General features: G+C 30.6%; 4 protein-coding genes across 5 annotated transcripts; all 4 read right to left on the reverse strand.

Annotated features, from left to right (window-relative positions):
* Positions 1-1,570: 1,570 nt before the first annotated feature.
* Positions 1,571-2,930, reverse strand: LOC114195864 (plasma membrane-associated cation-binding protein 1-like). Its single transcript, XM_028086283.1, has 4 exons — positions 2,626-2,930; positions 2,461-2,550; positions 2,295-2,379; positions 1,571-2,182 (listed from the first exon to the last, which is right to left on the reverse strand). Exons 1-4 carry the CDS (start codon positions 2,734-2,736, stop codon positions 1,848-1,850), a joined length of 621 nt encoding a protein of 206 aa, XP_027942084.1. The 5' UTR covers positions 2,737-2,930; the 3' UTR covers positions 1,571-1,847.
* A 1,396-nt stretch (positions 2,931-4,326) lies between these two features.
* Positions 4,327-9,978, reverse strand: LOC114196160 (DNA replication licensing factor MCM6). 2 transcript variants are annotated; one of them, XM_028086712.1, is made up of 19 exons: positions 9,797-9,978; positions 9,553-9,702; positions 9,317-9,442; positions 8,983-9,145; positions 8,630-8,823; positions 8,333-8,519; positions 8,173-8,247; positions 7,658-7,887; positions 7,458-7,572; positions 6,724-6,798; positions 6,506-6,646; positions 6,206-6,409; positions 5,956-6,117; positions 5,818-5,873; positions 5,587-5,729; positions 5,450-5,506; positions 5,242-5,364; positions 4,896-5,026; positions 4,327-4,709 (listed from the first exon to the last, which is right to left on the reverse strand). In XM_028086712.1, exons 1-19 carry the CDS (start codon positions 9,871-9,873, stop codon positions 4,584-4,586), a joined length of 2,535 nt encoding a protein of 844 aa, XP_027942513.1. In that variant the 5' UTR covers positions 9,874-9,978; the 3' UTR covers positions 4,327-4,583. The 2 variants fall into 2 exon arrangements, with proteins under 2 accessions (XP_027942513.1, XP_027942511.1); XM_028086710.1 differs by having other exon boundaries at positions 5,450-5,509.
* Positions 9,979-14,152: 4,174 nt separating this feature from the next.
* LOC114162806 (probable purine permease 4) lies at positions 14,153-15,609 on the reverse strand. The gene has a single exon (XM_028046780.1). It carries the CDS (start codon positions 15,503-15,505, stop codon positions 14,318-14,320), a length of 1,188 nt encoding a protein of 395 aa, XP_027902581.1. The 5' UTR covers positions 15,506-15,609; the 3' UTR covers positions 14,153-14,317.
* A 7,432-nt stretch (positions 15,610-23,041) lies between these two features.
* On the reverse strand, positions 23,042-24,564 carry LOC114162822 (probable purine permease 4). Its single transcript, XM_028046800.1, has one exon. It carries the CDS (start codon positions 24,508-24,510, stop codon positions 23,284-23,286), a length of 1,227 nt encoding a protein of 408 aa, XP_027902601.1. The 5' UTR covers positions 24,511-24,564; the 3' UTR covers positions 23,042-23,283.
* Between the last annotated feature and the right edge of the window lie 756 nt (positions 24,565-25,320).

Raw genomic sequence — 25,320 nt, forward strand, 5'->3', positions numbered from 1 at the left:
TTCCATTATGAAGTTATGTTCAAATGATGTGTAAATTAAATATTTTTTATATCTTATATTTGAATATTTCTACTTTTATTTAATATTTTTATTTCTTGTTTTTTTTTACATGAAAATGTTTAACTCTCAATTTAAGTGTTCAATATCATAAATCATTAGGCAATATAAAATGTTTTATCTTCTTTATTTTCTTATTCTTAATTTTTGTTTCATTTGAACAATCATTCTTGTTTTGTTAAAACAATTTTTATTATCTTTCTAAAGTTTGACTAGTTTGATGTATGAAAATTTTACTTAGATTTTAAGATATTTTTCATCTTATCAATTATACATTTATTTTTCTTTGCGCAATTTCATTCAAGGGTGTGTTGTTTCTAATATACACATTTGACTTCTTTTTAATATTTTTATTTATTATATATTTTTATCATATAAAATATTATTTTGATGGTTTTAATATAATCATATTTTACTTTCTAACTCATTATTATAAGTGTAATTCTATCATTAAAATTGTATAAAAAAATTCATTTAATATAAAATTAATAATTTAATATCATTGTCGTGAATCTTGTTTATCACCATCTAACATACATCAAAGTTAAAAAGATCAAAGATTTGTGATAAATTTCAATTATTATTAGTTCAACTTTTTTTTATGTGTGATTTCATTTAAGTGGTGTTTTATAATTTTTATTAGTGTATAAAAAAAGACATTTCATTAGAATTTAAAAAATATGAGAGAAAAGAGATATTTAAAATATTTTTAAATTTGATTATATGTTTCTTTTTTTGTAATTTTTAAACTTTATATACTTTGTTTCATTAACTTTACAAATTTAATAAATATTTTAGTCTCATAAAATTTTATTTGGTACTCTAATTTGAAATATTTATGATTATAATTTCTTTCTAAATATTTAATATTGAAGAAATGATAATTAATCTTTTGATATTGAATATTTGATAATATTATGTTTTAATTTTTTATTATTTTATAAATATTAATTAGTTAATATCGAAACATGTATGGGGGAGTATATGTACAGGTGCATATTCATTACTCGATGAGAATAAGGAAAAATTCATACATGTTGAATTTGAATTCGAGTACAAAGATAAGTTTTTTTCTTTTAAAAATAAGAATGAAATACCAAAATCGTTTCCATTGTAATTCTTATGTACATACATAAAAAGAATTCCTTGAGATCATTTGATAACCTTTATAAAAATAAAATAGTTTTAAGAAAAGTTAATTTTTGTATTTCTGAAAAAAAATGAAAGATAATAAAGAATATTGAACCGTGTGTAAAAAAATTTTGATATTAAAGTCCCATTATCCTACATTCATTCATATATATATATATATATATATATATATATATATATATATATATATATTACAGAAAAAAAAAATAAAAACAGAGCCTTTACTCGTAAATTCTAAGGAATTGGTGACGAGAGCAGTTAATTCACACACACAACAACAAACAAATAAATATAAACTCAGCCAAACAGAACTTCCATCATAGAGGAACACTGACAACTGTTGAATGAAACAACAAATAGGTATAGGAAGGGTTGGATGAACCAAATTATTATTACAATTTCTTGAATGAGAAATGAAAGTGAAAATTACAAAACAATTCACCATAAAACATTCACATGCATACTAATCACCAAATCTGCAACAAAATCAAACTAAGCATCACAAAACCGATTTTACACAGGAATAAAAGAATAAGGGAATGCTATGTGACAGTTTCGAGTATATTCAAACTAAGAGTACACGTATATCTGCTGCATCTTCAAGAAGCAGCTACATCTTATTCTTCTGTACCAATTTTTCAAGGCTTTGGTGCTTCTTCTTTCTCAGCTGCTTCAGTGGGTTTCTCTTCCTCTTTGGTAGCAGCTTCAGCTGGTCGTTCTTCAACCTTTTTCTCGCCACTTGTCTCTACTAATTGTGCTTTCTCATCTTCCTTTTTCTCCTCTTCAACCACTATCTCTCTCTCTTGGACAACTTCTGTTTTAGTTTCTGCAGAAGGGGCTTCACCCTTCTCTTCTTTCTCTTCTGTAACAACGAAAGTTGACACCTTCTCAAACACAAAGAAAACCGAGCTCGAAGCCAAGGCTGGTCCAAACTTAGAAGATGCTTCGGATGCTGCCTTTGATCCAGGGAAATCTGAAATTTTATCGGGAGCTCTCAGTTAAAAACAGTCCTTTTATAAGTAACAGAGATCACAGTTACAACTTTCAGGTAATAATTGATAAACAAAAAACTTAAATCACTTTACCAATTTTAACAAGCTCTTCTAGGAACTTGTGAACTTCTGTGGTGTTCTTCTTCAGCCCTCCTTCTTTGCGTTCTTTAACCAAACTCTACAAGGAGAAAGAAAAGTTTTAAATCAATCATGGTTTGGCTCTTTATTTCTTCTATTACATATATGTATGAGTTCTCACCTTGATTTCAGTTGGTGAAGCCTCATATATTTCAACCACTTTGGTTTGAAGTTCGGTCTTGTTTTCTTCAAAGGCTTTGTTGTATTCCTCCTACAAACCAAACACGAAAAATTAAAAAAGTTGAAGCAAAAAAGAGAGTGAAGAAAGTTGAGAAGAGTTTGAAACCTTAGAGTCATCGAAGGACTTGGTGGCCTCAGCAGCAGCAGCTTTCTTGGAGGTATTCTTCTCAAAAACCTTCTTGATCTTGGGAAGAACCTTGGACTTCCAATACCCCATGTTGTGTTTTGAAGGTCCTTAAAGTTAAGTGATGAAAGTAGGTATGAATGCAAGTGTTGCAGCCACTTGTCCTTCGAAATCAACACGCATATATAAATGATGATAAGTATGTGTTACTGTGAAGACAGTGAGGGGCGAATGCAGCAGAAAAGAACCTTGAAAATGGAAGGTAATTACATGCATGACCTCTTGCCCATTCATGCCAGCAAAAGTGTGCTGCTCAAATGACTGGGTAGCCACCTTTGTCGGTCCATGCAACAGGTATGAGACGTTAACGTCAAAGATGAAGGAAGGGTAAAGTGGTAAAGACAGCATAAGTGTATGAGAGTTAGGTCTTGGAGATATGATTAATGTGCTTGATGGAGAAGGTGTTGATGGTAATTGTGTGGGGTGGGAGAGGGGTATAAAAGGGAAGGGAGGTTTTGTGGGGGGAAGTGACAGTTGGCACTAAACTTATTCCATAGGTGGCAAATATCAGAAGAGGGTCCCTTCCGTTTTGTATTTATCTTATCTATCATTTTATTGATTTTATAGATTTTAAAACCCACCATGCTGATCTGTAACTCATAATTTGGCTTTATCATCTGCGTTGGGTATTGTCGACGACAAAAATGCGTTTCTGTTTAATTTGGGTTCTCAACTGAAACTTGGCACATGGCTTCGCTGGTATGCTACTGCCACTCTGCAATCACTTCCATTTTCTTATGTTCAAACGCTTTTCCGTTTACAATATAAACAAATCAATTGCTAATAACCTTGTAATGCTTTGTGTGTGGATAAACTCAAATTCTAAACTTATCACTTGTGGGGTCTACAAACCCTCGATGTAGATATACCCTACCCTCTTCCATTTTGGAAAAGGGGAATATCAATAAATACTCTTTCATATATATTTTTGGAATATATTTCGATTAAACGAGATTAAAATACTTGTAATTTGGTTTAAGTAAACTTTTGTATGCGTGAATTTATTTGTGAAACGGATTTTAGTGTTAGAAGGGTACTTTTAAGTTTCAAGCTGTATCAAGACATTGTCAACAATGTATAAAATGAGTGGTTTGAAATTTTGTTAATATATTTTGTAAGAAACAATCAAAATATTACATATATTTTTTATAATTGTACAGCTTTCATAATCTTTGAGTCTTCATTTTTGTAATTGATTCAAGGCTTCTAAAATAAATGAGATAGATGATTAGGTAAGGTATGATATAACTGCTGGTTGGCGTACAAGTATGTCTAACATGAAATTAGTTATATTAAATCTTTATATTTTTAGGTTAATTCGAGAATATAGATAACGCTTAGTGAAAATTAAATTTTATACTACATAACTTTTTATGCGATGTGTATTTGCTTCAAAAGTTTATAACGTTTGATGTAAAATTTGATTTACTTGGTGATTTTTCATGTCAACTGCCTTATATTAGACTTAAATCTAGCCCACGTTAAATCGTTGCTAATCCTTCTAACACATATTAGTCGACATTTTTTATTTTATTTTTTTCCTTATCAATTATATTGAACAAACCTTTTGTTTATACTAAAATGTAACATAACTAAATATGGATATTATTGGCAGCTACAATAAGTTGAGACGGACAGAAAATAAAACTAGTGATGAAACTGTGGGTCAACATGTGTAGGTACGTGTCTGATTTGGGAACATAGTTGAGTATAAAGTAAAAATATGATGAGAAGGACCAAAAGAATAATAAACACATATTCTACATACAAATACATCATAAAGAACCATCATAATCAGTTTTCCATCACCTACAAAGCCATCAGATAAGGAATGGAAAATAGGAAGTGTGTAATTTCTAATTTCTTTTTCTCTAAGACTGTCAATCCACGACATAATTGGGAGCCACCGCTAAGATTCGGTTGTTTCTAGGTGCGCCTCCTCCTTCGGCAGCCGCCTCTTGCCCATCATCTACCACTATCAAATGACCTTCTCTGCGAATTAAACTCTGCACCACCAAGTGTATATTTAAGATGCTCATCAATAATATTTTTAATTCTTGAAAAGAAGTAATACTAGAATAAAATACTATCACCACCTCAATGATGTGATTACAGTTTTAATAAATTTCTTCCAAAACTTCACAAATTATAACAATTTTAATAGTGCTGGAAAGTTTTCAACAAAATAATACCTCTATAATAGCTTTAATTTTTGAAATTTCAGCTGTCACTTCCTCCATCGAACTGTAGTTATTTCTCTCGTTTTGTTGGTCTACGTACCATTGAATCAAATCTTTTTGTCTCATTCCAGCCAAACCATTTCCTGTGAAGTCCATAGAAATTCCATCTTTAATACAACAATAAATAACATTTGACATCTAATATTCCAAACAAAAAATCAATAAAAATATCTTGATGTGTAACATGATAGAGTATGCAAGTGTCCGATCCATTAAACCAAAAGCTAATTTGATTTAACATATAACTTTTCTCGTGTTTCAGAATTAAATAACAAAAGCGATGGTTTGAAGGGACCACCTTGCATAGCAGCCTCTTCATGCTGCCTAAGACGCATGATAAGGGCGCTGGTTACTCTTTGAAAATATTCATCACTTATAACGAGTTTTTTCGCTTGGGGTTTAGACCCATCCGCTGGATTTCCTGGGAGATAATAAAACCAATGCATAATTAAGCTACTTCTTTATCAATAGATAATTTCAAGGTAAATGGGATAGGGACACCTTACCATCTTTTCGGTCAGCTTGTCTCGTTCCCTGGGAGTTAGATCCATCTGCTTGATTTCCTGCTGGATAATTAACCAATGCATAACTAAGCTTAATCAAGTAAGGATATTCAAGGGAAAATTGGTGAGCAGCAGCTTACCATCATTAGCATCTCTATTATCATTTCCATCACCTCTTGCGTCATTAGCATCTCCATTATTATCATTTCCACCACCACCAGCTGCCCCGGCATTCTGATTTTCTTCTTGAAACTCAGACAGATCGATCTCACTCGACTCCACACTGCAGAGTAAAGTAAAATGCAATTATAACCGAAAGCTAGGTCCCAAAATAAAAACTGCAAAAGGTAAGCGTGAAATAAAATTCTTACCTTATAATAGAAGTTTTCAGCAGTTTAACTGCTAGACGAACATGGCGAGGTTGTACCTGATACCAAAAGCTTCTTTAGACCAAACAGAAAATATGAAATCAGTGAATATTGACAATAAGCCTCTGAAATTTGAAGAACCTGATTGTCCAAATGACACCGTGCGATGGCCTCTGACAGCCTGATTAATGCTTCCAATTGCCTAACTGTCATACGATAAGCAACCCTACTCCCTGGATTTGTATCACCTCTACGAAGCGCAACATAAGATTCTACCAGTAGTTTTCTGGCATCTGACGTGAGCTGCATTAATAAGGCTAAATAATAAGAAAGGTGCACAAACGCAAAAAGTTATCCTCATCAAGAGAAGCACTCCAAAGTAGACCTTAACCTTTGGTTTAAGAGTTTTTGCATATGCTATATAACGCTTCAGTTCTGCTGTAGTGAATGCTGGAGCAAGAGCAGCTTCTCGCTTTTGATGAACTCTCACAATATGATGTGCAATGTGATAATCTGTCTGATCATCTGGATCATCTATCATAACATATACGAGATCGAACCTCGAAAGTATAGCCGGTGGAAGGGCCACATTGTACTGAAAAAGAGAAAAGGAAAAAATAAAACAGTTAGGCCGAGTTGTATATAAAGGCGCGGTGATCCATGACCATGACTGGGTATTGGAACATCTTACCTTAAGTGGTTTAGATTTATCATAGCGTCCCCCTGCAGGATTGGCAGCGGCAAGAATGGACGTACGAGCATTAAGTGTTGCTTGTATTCCTGCTTTTGTGATACTAATAGTCTGTTGTTCCATGGCCTCGTGAATGGCAACCTACAATCCAATCAAATGAGACACTAGTCACTCCACGAGCAAGGCACGTAATGCAAGTAAAAAAGAATATGCCTTACCTGATCTTTGATGTCCATCTTGTCAAATTCATCAATGCAGCAGATGCCATTGTCAGCAAGCATCAAAGCACCAGCCTGAAACAAGAATTTATCGATATAAAAATCAAGTAGTCAGGCAAATATCGTGCAAATCACATAATGATGATTTTGCAACAACCAAGCATGTTGAAACCCTACATTCTGTTCTGTAGCACTCGATTTCATAAAGTACCTTCTAGTCACGGTTGATAAATAGTTCTATGCTACACTGAGTTGTAAAATATTGAAAATTTCTAGTTTCATAAATAGTTTCTAAGCTACTCTAAGTATCAGTTGTCGTTTTTAAATGAAAAATTCGCATTGCAACATCATGCAAACAATTTCGCATTACTGGAACTCACAATCCATACAGGTTCTGACTTAGTTCAATGCGTTTATGTAACACATTTTATTATTTCTTCATTACTTTTTTTCCAGGGAGTAATTCAGTCTAAAGCAGTTTCTATTACTGTAATATGCTTTAACACGTAGTATAAACAAATACAGCTCTTGTTTAATGCAACTCAAACTAGGAAATGCATTGCATATTTAAAATTAAATTTCACTAAATCATAGAAAAATGTCAGTTATACACAGATAACGAAAACTTAAAGTTTAACAGATTTTTAGGTACTTAGAAATAATCCAGCTGCCGTAATTGATAGTGCAACTAAACTTTACATTTCCAACAAATACAAAAGCGGAAGATTATTGACCTCAATACAAAACTCCCCAGTTTCTGGTTCCTTCGCAACAGTTGCAGTCAAGCCAGCAGCAGATGAGGATTTCCCAGATGTATATACAGATCTTGGCACTATGCCTGAAGTATACCTACAACGATAAAATAGCATACATAACCATTCACGTTGCACAAACCAGTATAAAGGAACCAACAAAAGAAAAAAGAGAGGATTACTTAAGAAATTGAGATTTTGCACAGCTGGGATCTCCAACAACGCAAACATTTATGTCTCCTCTGAGGTTGATGCCTTCATGAGTAAATTTGTGAACACCACTCATGAGCATAAGAAGGATAGCTCTCTTTATATCTGGATGACCAAACACAGTTGGAGCAACGCTTTCAACTAGTTTGTTGAAAAAATCAGGAGTATTCCTCATTCGTTGAATTTCATCCAGTTCCTGTGTCTGTTAAATCACCCAGGAAAATAAATATCGGGTTAATTACGTTTTTTTCAAATAAAAGATAGGCAGAAAAGCAATCAACCTAAAATTCCTAAATTGATTAAAATAAATGACAACAGCAATGATATTCAGTCAATGATTAAAGCAAAAACACAGCCCTTACATCAACATGAATATTCGTCAAGTTTCATAATAGAGGTGACACAGGTCCCAAAAGCTTATAATGTAGAATCTAAACCAAAAGATGATATTATAATGGATATAGATAGAGTGCATCATGAAACTTACAGTAAACTGTTGGTCATCTTCATCGACATCCTTCTTTCTATTCCTGATGTCTATTTCTCTTCTTCCATCACAAATCTGAATGAAATCATTCAAAAATAACATCCGTTACAAAATCAATCAGATCACATGAACATGACATGAACATTGACAAATAACCAACCTGAACAGAGTTAGCAATAAACGCTAGACGATAGGAGAGGTCTCTGACTCCCAGGGCCTTAAGGCCACTGACACCTTCATTTCCAGCGGTAGGACCCTTGCGTTCACGACGACACTCTGATCTCTCTCCAGGAGATGCCAATGCCATTATGTCAGGTATGACAACTACTGTACCTGTGAAAATCACCCTACAGACAGCCAGAATGGGATCGATTATTCTGTTATTCAAGTTCAGGCAATCGAAAGGGCCACTATACTTTGACTAGTTCAAGGAAATTTGGGGCAAGAGAAATCTCACGTGTCACCAGCCCTGGCCTGTTCCACGATCTCATGACGAAGAATAACATCCAATGACCTAGGAAGAGAGCCCGCAGGTATCTCTTTGGATGTCTCCTGCATCCTGACCCTCTGCCAATCAGCAAATTTGCTCTCCTGCCGAAGCAATACCCACCTTGTTCGATTGTTACAGGTGGCATTTGTACAGATTGTTGGCTGCGGTATGGCATAACATCAAAATTGGAATAGCAAAATTTGCAACCAATACACCCAGCAAATAAAAGATAATAAATAATAAAATACATACATGAACATAACATGATAATGATAAAACATGACAACAATCAAAATTAAACATAATATTGTGTTAACCACCTCGGTATACTTGAATTGCTGTTCAACATTCTTTATAACACCACCGCATTCCAAGCACTTGAAAGTCCCCTGGAGAAGTTCAGGTCGAACCTCACTTGTCCTCGTCACCACTCCTGTAACGGATACAAGTCTCCCAATTTCCGATGTACCCAATTCCCTTAACCTGCAAAAGGGTAAGCTTAGCGGTGAACAAAATGCACGGAATTATTTTCATATGTGCTCACTCAAACTCTACCAAATTGAAACACCAGAGCCTTCAATTTAAGTTAAAATTCGACACAACCAACAAACTAAAAACAATTAACATAAAAAGCTGGAACAAGAATTCACAGACCGCTTAATAACGGCAATATTGTAAAAAGCAACATTGATGTCCTTGTTAGGGCCATCGTCGGATACAACTGACGGCTTGAGTTCCATAACAAATCTCTTGCAAGCATTCCTCAAATAAGGTTCATATCTACAAAAAGCATATCTCAGTGCCGCGAAATGTTAAGAAAATGTTGTAGCTCCTAATCTCAGCGTCCCAAATCATAAAACATTTCAAAGTCTCAAGACAGGAATAAAAACCTCAAATATTCATCAGAGATAGTCTGCTGGAGGAGGTCGCTGAATCTGACGACATGTGAGAAATCGATGAACATAGTGTTGGATTCGTTGACTCTCATCACTTCAATCTCCGCTTCGTATTGAAGCTCGTTCCGTTGGCTAGATTTGAAACTGTTGATTCCGATCAAACAAGCAGCAGAGTTAGTAATTTCCATTCGAAATGAAGAAGAAAGAATCAGAAGACAAAAGCGAAGAAGAAGGGAACCTTTTGAGAAAATCCAAAAAAGCGTTCTCAACCGTAACGGCTTTCTCGTCCACTGCGAACCCACTGAACGCTTCCATTGTCGATTGTTCTGCTTTCTCTGCCTCTTACTGAGAACTCCGAACCCTAAACTCTTTTGTCTTTTGAAATCTCAATTCTCTTGTACAGTTTCTTACTAATGAGTGTGTGCTCTGGCGGGAAGTAAATGACCGGGAACAACGTCTTCCCGCCAAAACGATACATTGATGGGCCTCTTTGGGCTCTTCTGTCACGGCCCATTTGTTTTTTCTGTCTACTCAAGCCCATGTCTTCATAGTCAAGCTCATTTCTTACACAACTTATTTTTTATCAACGTATTTAATTTGAACTAGATAAAATACTTTGTCCTTCAAAGAAAGATAATTAATTAAGCTTTAAAATTTAAAAACATGAAAATTATATCTTATTTTATTTGACTTCACTCCAATGAGTGTAAGGTTTTTCTTCTCCCACCCTTTTTCTTCCTGTACCCCATAAAACATGTAATCCTTCAACTACCCCTCATTAATAAAAATTTCTGCACACTTTTTTAAGTATATTTTAGTTTTTGTATTTTGAAAGATGTTTTTGAATCTGTAAAATAATAATTAATTCGGAAAGTATAAAAATATTTATATATTAGATATTTTAAAAGGTATTTTCCAATTTGGAAATATCTTTATAAACATCCAATTTGACATATCGGATGTTTTTAACGGTATTTTTGAATTGAAAATATTTTCAGAAATATTTACTTTAATTTTTTTTTTAATATTTTGAATTGAGTGTTTTCTGAAAAAAAAAATTAAGTGAGAAAAAGGAAAGAATACCATATAAATTGTGGAGCCATAGAAAATGGTGCAGGGAGTTATGGGTGACAATTTTGGATGGACTGACTTGTAGAAAAAACGCGGGACAGGTTGAGATGTTGATCTCTATAGACCCGTCCCTCATAAGCTAAAAGTGGGACAGATGGACTGGGTTGTTGGTCCATTTAAAAAAATAAATATTTTCTTTTTTTAATTTTTACATCATTTATCTGTTTTTGGAAGTTAATAATAATAATAATAATAATAATAATATTATTATTATTATTATTATTATTGAATATAAGATATATTTTTTATGCAATTTTAGGTTAACAAAATTGTAAGGTGATGTATTGCTATTATACTTTGTGTATAAACTTCGTTGTTATTGTTGGTTGTCTTTGATTAACTGATTGGAATTATTTCAATAAAAAATAAATCTCAATTATTATGGAAAAACAAACAAAATTTTATTTTGCTCATTATAAATATAAATCAACTCGCGAGGTGGTACAAACAAAAAAAGTAAATCTATTTTTGAATTGCGGGACAAGTCAGCCTGACTCACATTTTGCGGGTCAAAATGCAAGGTGTGCCGTAATGAGTCGAACTGGTCCGCTTTATCATCCCTACACGAAGCCCCACTTATAAAAAAATAAGGTTTTTAATATATTTGACTTTTTGGGTAGAATGGGAGTACTGCATTTAATGGGGTGCAGGAAGAAAAGCCCATGAGAGCATTCTGTTGCCACTAAACATAGTTTAGATGAGGAAATAATGGGTTTGGATCTTAGAAGATGGAGCAGTTCCATTGAAGATAGTTTAGAGGAACAAATTATTGGTTGTGAATCTTATGAGATGGAGTAGTTTCATTCACCCAAGAGATTTTCTTTTTTCAAATCTCAATGTCAATGCTACTGGTTCGGTGAAGGAACTGTGATCGAAAAATATGTAATGAATATTAGATTCTGAATCAGGCCTAATCATCACATAATCCATAAAATCACCACATCAATTTTTATTATTTATTTCTTCAACTTACAATGTTGTCTTATGAAGACACTAAATCTTTACTGAATTTTGGTTTTTAAATTTGTTTATTTACTAAATTGTGCATAAAACTATGTATTTATATTTAAAACTAAGAGTTGAAGAGGCTTGTACGTAGTAAAAGAATTCTGACAAATTTGTTTAATTTTAAAATTAATAAACATAATTAATTAAGGGAAATTAAAACTAAATCACACTATCCAAATAAAGAGTAGCATTAAAATATAAGATAAATATCATTTCGGGAGGGCAAGCACGGGATGGATTAATTTATTTATTAATATTAGTGCATTAAATTATTAAATTATGAAATTATTTATATTAACATTAAGTGGTCGGAATGAATTTGAGTTCGAACTTTGGAACAAAATTTGATCTTTCAATTTAGTATATAAAAAAGAAAACGTGATAGTAATATGTGTGTATATAATTGAAAGATTTTTATTAATTATAATGAATCTGTCAATTATGGACATAGATCAATCCGAAATTTATATCGTGTTTGGTAAAATCAATAACTTAATTATTACTTTATTTAATTATTTTCATTTTTAAAAATAAATAAATAATTAATTCAATTAATATTCATTAAATAATTTAATTTAAATAAAATTATGTGTAGAGATAAAAAAAAATATACATCTAAAAAGAAATAAAAAAAATACTTGACATTTTAATACAAATTTTTTTAATTTGAATTTGTAATTACATAATCATATAATTTTATTCATATATCAAAAACTTGAAAATTATTTTTGTTAACCAGTTTTATTAAGTTAATAAATTCGAAATTTATAACTGCAATAAATTATGATCTAACTTTAACTATTAACTTATCAACCACCAACCAGTTTTTCACCTACTAACACCTATAAGCTAGCTTATAATAAATCTGATACTTTTAATCACAATATAAAATTATACAATACCAGTGACGAGCAACATTTTTTAGTTTTTGACTGATGTGTACTTTTCATAATAGAAAAACGAACTTTTGTTTTGGAAGTCTAAATAAATTTTAATTGTAACGAATGAATAGAAAGCGTGATTATCCAAAATGTTGTTTAAAATTATATATTGGCACCAAACTATGATACAGTAAGATTTGATAAATTAAACTATACACCTCCCAAATATTTATCTCCTGATATACACAAAATAAATAGTGTTTGAATAATTAGCAATGAGTTGAAAATAAGAGTGACAAAATGGATCGTTTTAATCCGATTTGTTTGTGGTCTGCCAAAAATAAATTAGGTCGAGCTGATTCACTTTAATATCCCTAATTAAAAGTAAGTAATATATACCGAACAATATCAAGCATTATAAAAGTTCAATTTTTTAACAAAAATGATCATTTGATTTTTATCAAATCATATTAATATAAGATAACTTTCTAAGATATTAACGAATGATGCTCATAAGAGAAATGGACTTGTGAAGACAAAAACTAACATAGAAACAAAATTTGGGAAACAATGCATAAAAAAGGAAGGAGTGTCATATTTGTGTATAGAGAGAAAACTATCTTAAAAAGGTTGGAACTTGGAATGCATCTAAAAGATACAAAAATTGCTCTCATATATAGCTGCACATAGTATATACGTAATTATTTCGATAAGATCCTAGAAATCTTTTTTCTCACATAAAGTCACAAAATAAGTTTTAAATCCTCTTTGAAACAACCATCCCCTTATATCCAACAATTCCTAAATTGAGCTTCTCTTCCAGAAATATGTGTCCAAAATAGCAATACCTTGAATAAGTTTCAAGTTTGTCTAGATCAACTTAAATGCCATGTTGCACTTCATAAAACAACAACATTTTCAAACCATTTTAAATAGTTGTGAGTGTTCACAAATTTCCTCTAAAATTCTTTTTTCACGTAATAATAACTATATATGAGATGAAAAAGTATTAGAGAGTTGTATGCATTGTCAAAATTTTTACACAATAATAAAGGTCATGATTTATTTTGAATTAAATATATTTTTTGTCCCTTAACTTTTGATAAAACTTGAAATTAGTCTATCTTTGAATCTTTGAAATTTTTGACCAATTTAGTGGGTGAATTTAGTTCTTTTAATTAAATTTTGTTAAATTTATTTAATGTTTTAAACACGTTTCTAAGTAAACATTGAAGCCGAAATGAGTTAAACGATATAAACAACTCAAATAGTATCATGAGATACGTTTAAAATGTCAAATAAATTTAAAAAAAATTTGGTTAAAATGATTAAATACACGTATTTCTAAAATTTAAGGACTAAATTAGTCTAAAATGTCGAGGGAAGACAAAAAAAAACATATTTAACCCATTTTTTACCCCATTTTTTTTGGAGATTTGAAGTTATATCCTTGTTGATCTTCTCTATTATTAGTTCTTGATGATCTTACTATTCTAGGATAGGATATGATTCTCGCGTTATTTTTTTTTTTCCATCAATACCAGTTAATAAAATTTATGTGAAGATATTTATGAACGCAAATAAACTTCTGCTAATACATTAAAACCACTCATAAACTGAAGAGTAAATTTATACAAGCAACAACGTTCTGAAAACATAAAACTGATACTTAATAATCGACACTCGTGGAAGATGACACGACAAACTACATCACACAAACGAAAAAAAAAAAACATAGTTCAGTAAGCCACAATGTTGACGACGTCGTTCTTGTTCTTGTTCCCGGTGAGAGCCTTGTGTTGGTCCTTTTGATTGAGTTTGTAGATGCCATAGACATAAGAGAGGAACCCCCAAATGCAGAGAACAGTGGAGATGGCTTTGAAACCACCGAATGCATCTTTGTAGACGACAACTCCTCCCAACACATTCATGGACAACAACGCTGTCATGCAAATGCCCCCTGTCAGAGAACATGTCAAGAACACCATTCCTGCGGTTCCCATGAAACATAGCTGCCAAGTCACCACATTTCCCATCACTGTCACCCAGTAAACCACGCTTCCCTTGTCAAACACCATTCTACTTTCCACCCTCATCTTTGCGAATCCACCCCCACACGCCATGCCGATTGTGGCCAGTGCTGTTGCTGCCAACTCCATCACAAGCTGCATTTCCATCACCATTTCGTAGCAGTTCACCCTCTTGTAGATCTTCTCCATCAGAGGAAGGTAGAACGCGAACATCAGGCCTGCGGCTATGGTGCAGAAGAATCCAAAGAAGTAGTGCTTCCGTGTGATCCCCTTTGGTGTCTCGTGGCTCGAGTCCAGGGCTAGGAGGATGGAGCTCAGGGTGAGAAGGATCACACAGTTAACGTTTGAAAAGGTTAGTTTTTGCTTCACGATGATGACAGAGAAGAGAAGGTTGAAAACAAGTTGGGAAGATAGGAGAAGCGCGGAGGTTGAAATGGGAAGATACGAATTTCCCCACGAGAAGAAAAGGTTGTTGAATCCTAACATAACACCGATTGAAACCGAGAGAACTAACATTCTCGGAGTGAAATCAGTGAAGGGAACCCTTTTTGTGAGATTAAAGAGATAAGGGACAGAAATTGGGATGATCAAGAGAGGAAAACCTGCGGTTTGAACCCAGGTTGAAACCCAAATGCTAGAACCTTTGTGGATGAAGTAATACTTAGAGAGCAAACTTGCAGAAAGAGAACCCACAAAGAGACAGAGATAGTTGATGACGAGAAGGGGCATGTACCTCTTGTTGGTGATACTCTTTTGATCTGCATGCACCTGCATTGTGGTGTTGTTGGGCATAGGAAGAGCTGAATCTGCATGCAAATGTGGTACCTCTTCTTCTTCGCCTTGACGATGATGAGTGAACTCAATTTCAGTTGTGTGGTTATTGACAGAAGGGGTCATGGTGAGAGAAAAGAAGATGACGATGAAGGTGTGTTGGGAAGAGTGATGATGTAACCTCTTTGGAACAGAGCGATCAATTTTTGAAACCGAACAATTGATGATGTTATTCCACTGTTTTTCCTTGCATGTCACCTTAAGCCACATCCATCTGTCACCTCTGTTTCTGATATTCTTATGTGGTAGTGTTACTTATTTTTGTGACTGTGAATTGTTAAAACAGTCACTTATTTACCACGATAAGTTAACAATTATTTAATTACTTATTAAAATACCATTAATTAACTTCAATATTACTATAAAAACATTATTAATCAACTATATATAAAAAATTAAATATATTTTTAATTCTTTAACATGAAAAATTAAATATATTTTCAATTCTTTAACATGAAAAATTAAATATGTTTTCAATTTATTAACATGAAAAATTAAATATCTTTTTAATTCTTTAACATAAAATTAAAATTTGTTTATTTTCAAGATTATAATATATTTTGATCCATACTAAAAATGAATGAATATTATTTTAATTAAATTAAATTAAAATTTTTTTTATATATTAAACACATTTTATGATCTAAAACGTCCAAAAATTTTAACATAATAAAACTAAAAGAACTATATTTATTAAATTTTAAAGTGTCAAAACCAAAATATTAATCATATAATTCTTTTTAACTAAAATGTTAAAATTTTGAAAGAAAACAAATTTTAATTTCATCTCAAAATTAAGAGATTAAAAAAATATTTAATTATATAAAAAGTAAATCGTTAAAACATTATTTCTTTTACTAAAAACATAATGAACTACTCACCAACATGAATCCCGTTCACACCACCTTTTTATTCCGTTTCGATATCTTCTATGTTTCTCTATCCCACTTTTGTATCATTTGGCATTTTCTTTAAGTTATATTAATTTTAATTAAATATATTTTTTAAATCATAATATAAAGTAAGGTGCGTAGATTTTCTCGTGTTTTTCAGTTTATTAGATATTTATTCATATCGTTATCGGACGAAGTTTTATCTCCAATATTAAGAGTTTATTGTTTGAACAAAAATATTACATAAAAATAACGTGAAATTAAAATTAATACTCTTTAATTATAAATTTCTCTCTCACATAATAAATATAAAAAAAAACAGCACTATTAAATTACACTGAAAATTTGGTCCTTGAATAAAAACATTTTTCGTGAAGATTTATAAGTTTTGTGAGTTTCAATATGAAAAATTGTAGGTTTCCTTAGCATTCTGGCTGACTTATAGCATTGCATGCAAAGTGTGGGAAATGACAAACTCATACACTTTGATATTTACAAAACTGGCACAGGGCACAGCAATTTAAGCCTATGGTTTGAAGCATCTTCTGCTATGCATCAGTTCAAAACATGTGAGCTGTGAAATTTCTGGGCTACCCATATGCATGCATTCACTTTTTTCATCGATATTATCACCTTTACCCTCAAACTAGAATTTGGATTCTTTTCTTTATTCTATTATTTTTTACTGTAATTTCATAATATACTAATTATCATAAATTTTATTGTTTTAAAATATATTAAAAATTTATTTAAAATATTAATACAGTATAATTTTAATATTAAACAAATAACAACATTCAAAAAATTAATAAAAAATCTAGACTCCTCAAACGACCAACACAACACCAAAACCTTAATAAAATTTATAAATAAAATTAATGGAATACTAACTTTCTTTTTTACCTTTTTAACTTGGAATTCTTAATTAAATCATTTTAACATTTTAATCTCCGTGGATAATATAATTAAACTATTTTTGTTAAATTTTACCCAGAATGCCTTATTGAAAATTGAATTAACTCTTCAGCTTCTTCGTGTTTTGAATTTTATACCACTGAAATTGTTAACAAAATGTTCAACCATTTTATACGCATTGCGAATTATTGAAAGAAGGTAATACCTTAATTATTTATAAAAACATGAAATATTAGATATGTTTTTATATAATATATACTTGTTATTTATCTGAAAGCAAAAGTGCCAAAAATAAAACAAAAATGCATAATAATGTTCTATTCACTAACTTATTTTCTGTTTTTAATGTATGATTCTCTCGGACAACTTTTGTAGCAATTCATATGGACAAAATATCAAAGTATCTTTTTCGCATTTTTCTTGCAGGTTAAAGTTGAAGTTCCGTGTTGATTATTTATCAAATAAATGTTTACATTAAGTATTAATTTAAGTTATTTCAAATAAAATCTTATTTTTAATTAAAAGGTACTAAAGACAGATAAATAAAACAATTCAAAATTCTAATAGAAGACTACTACAAATAAAAGTTTTATATAATTGAATGGTTTTATATACATAGATCAAATAATAGTATAAAAATTTAAAATAAAAAATAAACTAGGTATCTCAAGAAGTTGCCTCTAAAACTTTAAATTTGTTTCACACCCATCTACTTGTAGATTTGGCTTTTTCTTTTAAATACATAATGTTATATGAGATTTACTAAATAAATAATATTATCATAATTTATTTTAAGGTCTACAATTTTAAAGGAATAAAGTAAAAAAAAAAAACTTTCAATGTTAACAAACTGATATAATTCATGATAGTAAAATATGTTATTGAATACTTGTTAGTACATGCTATTTAGTTTAAATAAAACCATATTAGATATTATTACGAATTTGACATCTCAATTATACTAATACTTTAAAATTTATTAATTATTTGTCATCATATAAACATCAAGAAGATATATCCTTCATTTTTGTGATATAAATTTTCTAATGTTTTTAGAGTTATGTTTATTTTAATGTCTAATTTAAATACAGATAAACATGTTTTATTGTTATAAAACTGAACATTGATTATAAATAATGAAAATAAAGGAGACGTGTTTTGAAATAAATTGGTGGGACTAATTTGTCCCTTTGTCAAAATGTTTTGATAAAAACTCAATTTACACTTAAAAGAATAGTTAGAAGTTTAAATACAAGTTAAAAGTTTTATATTGAATAAAAATGAAGAAATTAAATATTATAAAAGAATAGTTATTCCAATAACTCACATAAGCTCCAGAAAAACATATATCTATGGGTGAGAGGATGAAAATTTAATTATAAAAGTTGAGGAAAAAGAGAATAGAGAACGATGGTGCAAGGTAAGATGAAATAAGAAAGAAATTGTAATTGTTGTCTTGAGTAGAAAAAACTTTATTTTTCTCTCAAAACTATTTTATACCAAATGAGAAAATAAACCTATTTATTTATGTTTAACATGCAAAGGTTAATTGGCTAAATGAAAAATAATAAAATTTTGAATATCAATGCCTTAAATTCATTGAACAAATTCTGAAACTATAAAATTTAAAAACTTACGTTAATTGAGTGACTAAATATTCACTAAAACACTTGATAGAATGTTATTATAAGTAAAAATTTTAATTTTTAATGTAAGGAATAATTTTAGCTATCTAAAATGCAAACAACTAAACAAAATTTGAGATGACTAAGCAAATTATATAAAAAGTGTCATTATTTTTGTCGGCATAGTTTTACTTGATGAAATCAAATTGGCTAAACAAAATTCCTATAAATTATATTTTAAAACTGAACTTAAAAGACACCGAACTATATTCTTTAACGGGAAGTATTAGAAAATACTATAAATATTACATATATTTTAACAATTTTTTTTATTTTGTACGTTTTGTTTTATAAATAATTAGTCAATCAAAGTTTAAATTACGTTATGATATTGTTAAAAAATGACTATCTCCCTTTATGGATTAAAATAATTATTTAAATAAAAGTACTTTTAAAAGTTATTATTCAACAAAGAGTTTCTAGGTTGTTTTTTTAGAGTGTCAAAGCGGGTCAGACCCGTTGGATTAGGTTGCCAGTCCACCAAACAAAGGACGAGTTAGGTTGAAGTTTGTAACCAGTCAGTTCGTCATGGTCCAGTCTGTCGATTTCGCTATGGCGGGCCAAAGGCAGGTCAACCCGTCCTGATCCGTCAACCCTTTTTTTTATAAAATAATTTATCTATGTAAAAAAATTTATAAACAAAAATTTTAAAAAAGTTAAAAGAAAATTAAAAAAAAAAGTAGCTCGCCAACCCACTAGCCCACCCTGAGGTGGGATGGATTACAGAATTCAACCTATTTTGCTATGACGGGCCAGCCCGACCCAACCTGTTTTTGGTGGATCAAAGGCGGACGGGCCAAAACAGGTCGGGCTGGCCTCTTTTTACACCCTTAATTTTCTTTAGTAAAAGCGTTTTTTAAAAAGATTTATAACTTTTTCAGTACCTTCAATTTATTCATTATACTTTGATTCCTGATTTTGAATTTTAATATATTTTTAATATTAACAATAATTAACATCGTATTGAACCGAACTTTAGTTAATATTAGTAGTGTTGAGATTTGGTCTTCTAAGATCATATTCAGTTAGATGATATTGATAAAACATTGTTAGACATAAGTATTACATGGACATAGCACAAGACAATGGTCATTTTCAAGTAAGCACATTATGTAGGAAGATAGTTTGTTTGATTAATTTGTTATGAATTGTGAATATAATTGTGAGGATTGGAATATATAGGAAAGAAGTATTTGGATTACAAATGTAAAGTATTATCTTATATCATGGAGATAATTTGTTTGAAAAACATTGTACATAATTTTGTATATAGATTGGAGCACCTAAGTGCTCTCATATATAAATATATATATATATATATATATATATATATATACTTTACTATAAAAAAACATTATTACATGTTTATATGTTTGTTAATGTTTAAGTATTACATGCTAAAATAATTTATCATGCAAAAACAGATGATTTAACAATTATGAGAGACTTAAATAAAGGAAACAAATGTAACATGATCACTCTTATTACTACTAATAAGATCCTTGAAAGAATATTCTTATAAAATATTCTTCGTCATATACACAAACCAACATTCAACAAGTTATTATAATAATATTTCATGTATAAGTTAATTTCTTAGATTTAGTTCTGCACAACAAAAGAGAAAAATATATGTTGAGACATGGAAAAGGAAATGATAACTATATTCATGTGATTCTGATAAGTCTTTACCAAAACACAGTCACATAAACGAACAAAAGCAAAATATCTATTGAATTCAAAAAAAAAAAAAATGAAACACCTTTTGCCCTCATAAACAAGAGAAGGACAATAAAAGAAAGTTCTTAAAAATGATTATGATAAAAATCACATATCAACATAAAAAGATTTTGATATATCTTATGGAGGAAATTTTCAACTCTATCTCATAACTGATACTATGTCTCAACCCTCGTTTGATAATTTTATTAATTAAAGATGTAAACTTATATTCATTGTATTATATTCAAAATATATAATGAACTTCTTTATAATACTAATGTAAGTAAAAATAATATAGATTAATAAATTTTCAATCTACGTAAATAAAAATCTCTCAACTAGAACAACCCTCCACCAACACGATTTTAACAATTAAACCTATCTCCTGTTTTGTCACTCGTAAACAAACATATATTAGATTCATAATATATTTTACACTCTGAATTTTGATAAATTCTAAAATATACATTAATTATCATAATTAATAACACATATTTTTCATAATTGCAATAATAATAAAATAATAGAAGTATAACCACATGATTTACTACTAAACAATCTAGATTTTAAACTTTTTATATTTATACATATTTTTGTACTGTACGGGTCTATCGGTACACCGTGATCGGTCTAAGTCAACATGAACCGATCAAGGAGATTACTTCAAAGAAGATTTCCAAAGATGTTAATGATTTGCTGGTTCAAGCACACCACAAACTATTTATGAGAAATTACTATCTGTTTGCACCTTACTTAGTTTCTCAACAATTGTCAACTTAACTGAGAATTACAGTTTGGACAACATGACTCCACCAAACGGACACACCCTCAACACAGAGGATATGCTAATCTTCTCTTTGTTGTTCCTCTACATAAGTACTACTTGGCCTGGTCGGTTATGCTAAACCTATGGGTTTGCTTGAAAGTGAGTTCATCTCCAAATTAAGCATAACTAGGTTAGTAATCAGGATTAAATAGGATTGGACTGTGATTAGATCAACCCTAATTAAATGTATGGTTGTTGAGATTTTTTTATCTTGTATTAATTACAACATTTATTATTTTCATCAATCGATCTCCTGCTGACTTTAATATCGAAATACCTTTAACAGATATCCAATAATTAATTGACAAACAGGATAACACCGAACAAGGAGTAAGGACACGAAACTTGAAGGACTTGAAAATAGTATAAGTGGACATTAGATTATACAACGGATACATTTATTATTAACTTTTATATATTATTAAACTAAAAGACAATCAATTAGTTACTATTTAATTTATTTAAAATTATATGAATAAGTTTTATTTTAAGAAAGTCAGCTAAGATGAGTTTTCTGTATATTTCTCCAATGATGAATTAAAATCTTATATTTCCGTGATAAAATCCTATATAAGCATAATTATTAAATGAAATTGTTAAATAAGAGATCAATCAATACCAAATCTATAACACTAGTTAAACACTCTCAATTTTCAAATAAAAAGTTAATCTAATAAAAATTCTACATTACAAAGAGAACTTCTTTAAATTTAGTTACTTCTTACAGACAATCATTAATTGATTCACATAGGTGTTATTATTAGATTTTTATGGTAACTTTTTCTACATTGGGGATTTTATATGCAAAAAAAAAAAGTTATTATATTTTTTTTTTCTGGTATTCTTTGTATATATACTCTTGCAAGTTGAAATAAAGTTTATTATTCTATTATTGAATTGTTTATAGGGTTAAAAAACTTAGAGAAAAAATGAGTTTGAGACAAGACATTTCAGTTTAATCCTTTTAACATCTAGGTATATTAATGACAGTATTTGATAATTAACAGTTTCAAATTTTAGATTTTACATACAAAGAATGCGTAACCAATATTAGAGAAATAATCACAAAGTGAAATCACCTTATATTATAGAACTATTCTAGAACATGTAGTTCGTGACTCGCTTCAAAAATCTCCCTAAACTTTTTATCTTTTGGTCAACAATTTCCAGTCAAGTTTAGAAACAGATTTCATGTGATACGACCAAAGATGTTACAGCTATAGATATAGAAATATATAATAAATTTAGCGTTTAATAATAACTGCACTAATTATACTAACTTCTTATTTATACAGTTATCTCATCACAAATAATTAATTATTAGTTGTTAAAGTAATTATTTAAAAACTTCTGCACTATATATATATATATATATATATATATATATATATATATATATAAATAAATAAATAAAGGTGTTTAGTAAAAAAATTCTAGCTAGGAAAATATATTTAACATACTATTTTTCATAACCTTAACTTAATTATCTGCAAATTTATTCGGTAAAGAGAAACGTACCAAAAAATCTTATAAACCAAGTGCATGTGTATAGTTGAAAAGATTAAACGGAGAAAACAAACACATTTGGATTTTAAGCATAGTTTCATTACATAACCAACAACATCTAGAAACACAAAGAAACAAGAACACGTCTTACAAATTCAAATACGATTCAAACACAAAACATACAAACTCAAATCTAAACATAACAAACATCCAGAAATTCTGCAACAAATTGAAGACTGGGCCAAACTAGGTACCACCTTTGAAACTGATGATTCTTGTCGAAGTTCTACAGTTGAACTAATTAACATCAGAGTTTCTTCTAGGGATCAACTCAGCGGAAGATCCGGTGCTGCTGCTGTTCTTCCTTACAATAACCTTCTTTTTCTTCCTAATGATGTACATGCCAAAGACATAAGAGCAGAAGCCCCAAATGCAGAGAACAGTTGAGACAGCCTTGTAACCTCCGAAAGGATCTTTATAAGCCACCACTCCTCCCAAAACATTTATAGATAACAACGCAGTGGAACAAATCCCTCCGGTTAGAGAAGATGTCAGAAAAACCATTCCTGCAGTTCCCATAAAGCAACATTGCCATGTCACCACATTCGACAAAATGGTTACCCAATAAATAGCGGTTCCTTTGTCGAAAACGCTCTCGGCCTCTTTTTTCATGTCAGAAAACCCTCCGTCACATGCCATGCCTACAGTGGCCAATGCCGTTGCAGTAATCTCCATTATCAGCTGCATTTCCATCACCATTTGGTAGCAGTTCACCTTCTGGTAGATCTTCTCCATCACTGGTAAATACAAAGCAAACAAAAATCCTGCACCGATGGTGCAGGTGAACCCTATGAAGTAGTTTTTGTTTGTGAGACCCGGTGGCTTCTCGTGACTCGAATCCAAGGCTAGAATGACGGAACTAACGGTGATGAGGATCACACAATTTAGGTTTGTAAAGGTTATCTTTTGTTTCACAATGAGGGAAGACAGAATGAGAGTGAAAACCAACTGGGAAGACAAAAGAAGTGATGAGGTTGAGACAGGAAGGTATGCCACACCCCATGAGATTAAAAGGTTGTTAAACCCTAACATAAGACCAACTAAAACACAACACAGGTACATCATTTTGGTGAAACCTGCGTAAGGTTTTCTCTCTGAGTATTTAAGGATAAATGGGAGAAAAATGGGAAAGATTAGGATGGGAAAACCAGCGGTCTGAACCCATGTAGAGACCCATTTGCTAGCACCTTTGTGAATGAAGTAAAATTTTGACATCAAACTCGCAGAGAGTGACCCAACAAAGAGAAGAAAGTAGTTGAAAAATAAAAGAGCCATATACCTCTTGTTGCTTGTGGACTTTTGATCTTCATCGTCCTCTTCTTTGTTGTTGTTCTCCATGAATGAAGAGAGATTTGGAAGAGTTTCTTCCGCATAAGCTATTTCAGCTTCGATATCGTTGGTGCCGTTCTCGTGAGGGCTTGTGAGAAACTGATGATGCAATGCTGATGGTGATGTGGTTGCCATGGATGCTAGATTGAGAATAGAGAGATTTCTTTTTTTTCTTTGATCAAACGATAGAGAGAGGATTGATCTGGGATAGGTAGAAGTATCTCTTATATAGGCGCATGAACTTTAATTATATATATTCATTTATGGTTAATAAATAAACTAGCATTTATGAATTAACATTTCATCCATGACAGCTAGTAAAATACGTTAAGGTTTATTTCATAACGTTAAATTTGATGAATTCATTATACATTAAAATTTTAAATAATTTAAAAATATTTATATATTTTAATTTCTAAATAATGTTATATCAAATATTAAAAGTTGTTTTTTCTAAATTGTAAATTTTGTTACAAAGTGTTATTTTTCTAAATTTGACATATTTTAGCTCATAGAAATATTATCTCTATGGGTTAGAAGAAACTAGCACATTGCATCTTACACTAGTAGCTAAATTTAAGACAACTAAGAAAATCAGATGTCTCTTATCTCATAAAGCTCAACTTTTATTAGTATTTATTATATTCAAATTATAATGTTTACCTGTTTACTATATGTCAATAGAATTAATTAATGGTTATGCATTGGAAAGATATCCATACTTGCATCATGAATTAAATTAATAACAATGAATGACATTTATGAACATTCCTATATAGGTATGATCCACACTATGGTAATATTGAGTCATTTTTTGCTTCTCATGTAATAAAAGTTTTTAAAAGTTCATACCATGTGAAATATTTTAATTTCTGTTAATCAATCATAAATCATAGTTTGAATTATTTGGATAATCCAGAATGGAATGCATTTGTATCTTAAAAA

The sequence above is a fragment of the Vigna unguiculata genome, chromosome 9 (assembly GCF_004118075.2).
Source record: "Vigna unguiculata cultivar IT97K-499-35 chromosome 9, ASM411807v1, whole genome shotgun sequence".
NCBI lineage: Eukaryota > Viridiplantae > Streptophyta > Magnoliopsida > Fabales > Fabaceae > Vigna > Vigna unguiculata.

Bases quoted from the DNA above. Each gene is read 5' to 3' on its own strand.
- LOC114195864 (XM_028086283.1), bottom strand. From the start codon at position 2,736: ATGGGGTATTGGAAGTCCAAGGTTCTTCCCAAGATCAAGAAGGTTTTT. The intron at 2,551-2,625 runs GTTTCAAACTCT...TTTGGTTTGTAG, and splicing joins AGTCCTTCGATGACTCTAAG to GAGGAATACAACAAAGCCTT. The intron at 2,380-2,460 runs GTGAGAACTCAT...TTCTCCTTGTAG, and splicing joins CTTCACCAACTGAAATCAAG to AGTTTGGTTAAAGAACGCAA.
- LOC114196160 (XM_028086710.1), bottom strand. From the start codon at position 9,873: ATGGAAGCGTTCAGTGGGTTCGCAGTGGACGAGAAAGCCGTTACGGTT. The intron at 8,824-8,982 runs GTGGTTAACACA...GCCATACCGCAG, and splicing joins AGCAATTCAAGTATACCGAG to CCAACAATCTGTACAAATGC. The intron at 5,027-5,241 runs GTGGTCCCTTCA...TGGACTTCACAG, and splicing joins TGAAGAGGCTGCTATGCAAG to GAAATGGTTTGGCTGGAATG.
- LOC114162806 (XM_028046780.1), bottom strand. From the start codon at position 15,505: ATGACCCCTTCTGTCAATAACCACACAACTGAAATTGAGTTCACTCAT.
- LOC114162822 (XM_028046800.1), bottom strand. From the start codon at position 24,510: ATGGCAACCACATCACCATCAGCATTGCATCATCAGTTTCTCACAAGC.